The sequence below is a fragment of the Scardinius erythrophthalmus genome (genome assembly GCF_964197995.2).
Source record: "Scardinius erythrophthalmus genome assembly, chromosome: 5".
In the NCBI taxonomy this organism is placed as follows: domain Eukaryota; kingdom Metazoa; phylum Chordata; class Actinopteri; order Cypriniformes; family Leuciscidae; genus Scardinius; species Scardinius erythrophthalmus.
The window spans coordinates 49,756,244-49,759,110 of NC_138225.1; the positions used below are offsets into that span (position 1 = coordinate 49,756,244).

The following is a 2,867-nucleotide window of genomic DNA, read 5'->3' on the forward strand; positions in this document are numbered from 1 at the left end:
GCAATGTCAGGGACACTGATCATTACACCGGGAGGTGAAAATAGCATTTGGTATCACCACCTGAAATGGCATCATTGCCTCCTGGCACCACATTTATAATGCTTCCCTATAAGCATCTGGGCCAATTAAAAGTTTTATAGTCTCATGAACAGCAGGCTACATTGTAATGGAGACCAGAAGGCACAAAGGGATTCAGCTGAGCCCATGTTGATTAAAAACTGTGTATCTATGCAATACATGACTCCTAATTATGGTTTCTAAATCAAAGCTATCATGTGTAAGAGTAATCTATATCTGGAATGCCTCCTTCTCTATAGCCACGGTTGGTACCATAGCCAGAGTTGGTCATGTTTTGGGTTGGCTTGTATGGAACTGTGCCATTCGAGGGGAAGATGGTGTGTATAATGTAATCCTCTCGCACTGGTTTGGGTTGAAGGGTCTGCCTTGTTGCCATTGGTGTCATCTGAAATCCAGGACCTCTGATCTCCAAGATAGTATTGTCTTTCTTTGTGCCTGACTCAATGTAGTCATCATAGTGTTTGCTCTTGCGAGAGCCACTATGGCTGTAATGGTCTCGTGATTTGAGGCGCCCTGCACGGTGCCCATACCAGCAGAAAATGGCAATAATAAGAGCAAGGGAAACTATTGCCGTAGCACCTCCAATAATTCCTGCAAGTGGCAGAGAAGTCATTTGATCAGAGCTCTCTTCTTCACCTTGTTCCTCATCAGGCAGGCCGGGATCAGCCGTTTCTGTTCTGGCACAAACTGGAACCTCATTTGATTCTGTGTCCCCCCCAGGCAAACTACTTCGGCTTCCACTGTTAGACACCAGAGGCACCATGCAAATGATGTAGCTGGAAGCAGGCTGCAGGGAAGTGAGAAGGTACTCCCGCCGGTCACCCCTAACCAAAGTTTCTGTGATGGACCCCATGGCAGAGCTAGTTCCCAGGCGAAGCCAGCTTAATCGAAAGGAAGAAGATGTTTGCGCTACACTCCAAGTAACACGGATACTGTCATGGGATAGGGGTTTCACATTCAGGGCTAGGTTCTTGCCCACACCACTGCTGCTTAATGTGTAGTCCAACCCTGTTTCTGGAAGACCCAGGCCTGGTCGCTTGGACCTGAGAGTGAACAGGGACCCTTGAGGGGCAGAAAGAGTGGTAGAAATGACTCCCACCGCTCCACCACTCACCCTGTTACCACCAACGGCAACACCTGTACCTACTCCTCCACCACCTGCAGCAGCTAACTCACATTCATCCATCTGATTTGTGAGGTCTCTAAGCGCCATGTCTCGGACTCGCTCTGGTGTCTGGCAGATAAAGCCTCTCACGGTAATTGTGTTCCCTTTTGCCTCCAGCCAGTCATGCAGCCAGCGCAAGTTGCACCCACAGTGCCATGGGTTTCCTCGCACAAGCAGCTGCCCCAGGTTGTCCAAGTCCCTGAACAATCCTCTGGGAAGGGTAGTCAGATTGTTTCCGGAAAGATCTAGGCGTTGTAGTCTGCGCATTCCATCAAGTGAGCCCCGAGGCATGTGTATAAGGTTATTGTCCTGTAGGGAGAGTCTCTGCAGATGGGCACTGGGCAAGTTAAGTGGGGGTGTTTGAAGTGAATTACGGACCAGGGAGAGTTCTGTTAAGTTTGCCAGACGTGAGAAGGTATCATCAGCTATACGTTGATTAGCTAAAAGATTGCCGTCCAAGACCAGGCGGCGTAAAGAGGACAAACCTCGGAAGGCATGAGTGGGAATAGTAGAGATTCGGTTGTCATCTAAACGGAGTTCTTCAAGTGAGGCAGGGAGACCAGATGGGATGCTGGAAAGGTGGTTTCTGGAAAGGAAGAGGAGACGTAATCTAGGGTTGTCCGCAAAGGCCTGGTCCTCAATGCTCACTGTGGAAACCGAGTTGTCGTCCAAATGCAACTTTTCAAGGAGCGGAAGTCTAGCAAGTGCAGCCCTTTGCAACACTCTTATGTTGTTGTCCTGGAGGTGGAGCTCTCTTAATGAAGGTGGCAAATTCAATGGAAAGTCATCGAGCTCGTTATCATAGAGATATATAACACGCACGGTAGTGTGATGCTCCAAGGACCTAGGAAGCCCTGCATTGTCAATGTGATTGTTCTGAAGATACAGGACAGTTGCAGATGGTGGTAGAGGTGGAATTGCGCTCAATCCGCGGTCGTTGCAGTAAATAAAGTCCTCGTCACAGCGACACACAGAAGGGCACACTATGTCACCTTCACCATCCAATCCCAGTGAAGAAGCTGCAGTCATATCCAATAGCTCAGCAAATAGCGTGAAGCACAGCAGCAGAAAGAAGAGCAAGTCTCGAAGCTCCCCTATACCTTCAGGAGCCATCATGCAACCAGCAAGCTCTCCTCGCCTCCGCTTGCCTTTTATAGCACAATTCAACCAATATAATGGTTCTTTATAGAAGATGAATCAGAAGTCCATTTGGACTTTGGACTTGTGGCGTGTTTTCTTTCACCCTGGAAAAGATTAAAGAGAGAGAGAGAAACACACACTAGTTAGCAAGTTAATACCTTGCATAGATTTTTATAATGTTCCAATAAATGTCAGAGAAAGGCTAACATCATATACATGGCAGCACATGTTAATTGAATCATGTCTAATTGCTTATTCATGCTGACGATTTAAGCCATTTTAGTTGCAGTTCAACTGATGTTTGAACTGCTGGCCTCATTTACTGATGCACTAATCATCAAGTATTAAAATGTTTTGAGTGAGAAAGACTGACATGGCTTCCTCTTCAATAAAAAGTGAATTTATGACAAGAGTTGTAACTAAAATTTGCAATGCAAATAACTTAATTACATTTAGTTTAGCAAGTTTTCAAAATAATCTATCT

At 46.4% G+C, this 2,867-nt stretch overlaps 1 protein-coding gene across 1 annotated transcript; it reads right to left on the reverse strand.

Annotated features, from left to right (window-relative positions):
- Window positions 1-271: 271 nt before the first annotated feature.
- On the reverse strand, window positions 272-2,359 carry flrt1a (fibronectin leucine rich transmembrane protein 1a; the record flags this gene model as incomplete). The annotated part of the gene is made up of 1 exon (XM_081366220.1): window positions 272-2,359. One exon carries the CDS (start codon window positions 2,357-2,359, stop codon window positions 272-274), a length of 2,088 nt encoding a protein of 695 aa, XP_081222346.1.
- Window positions 2,360-2,867: the final 508 nt, after the last annotated feature.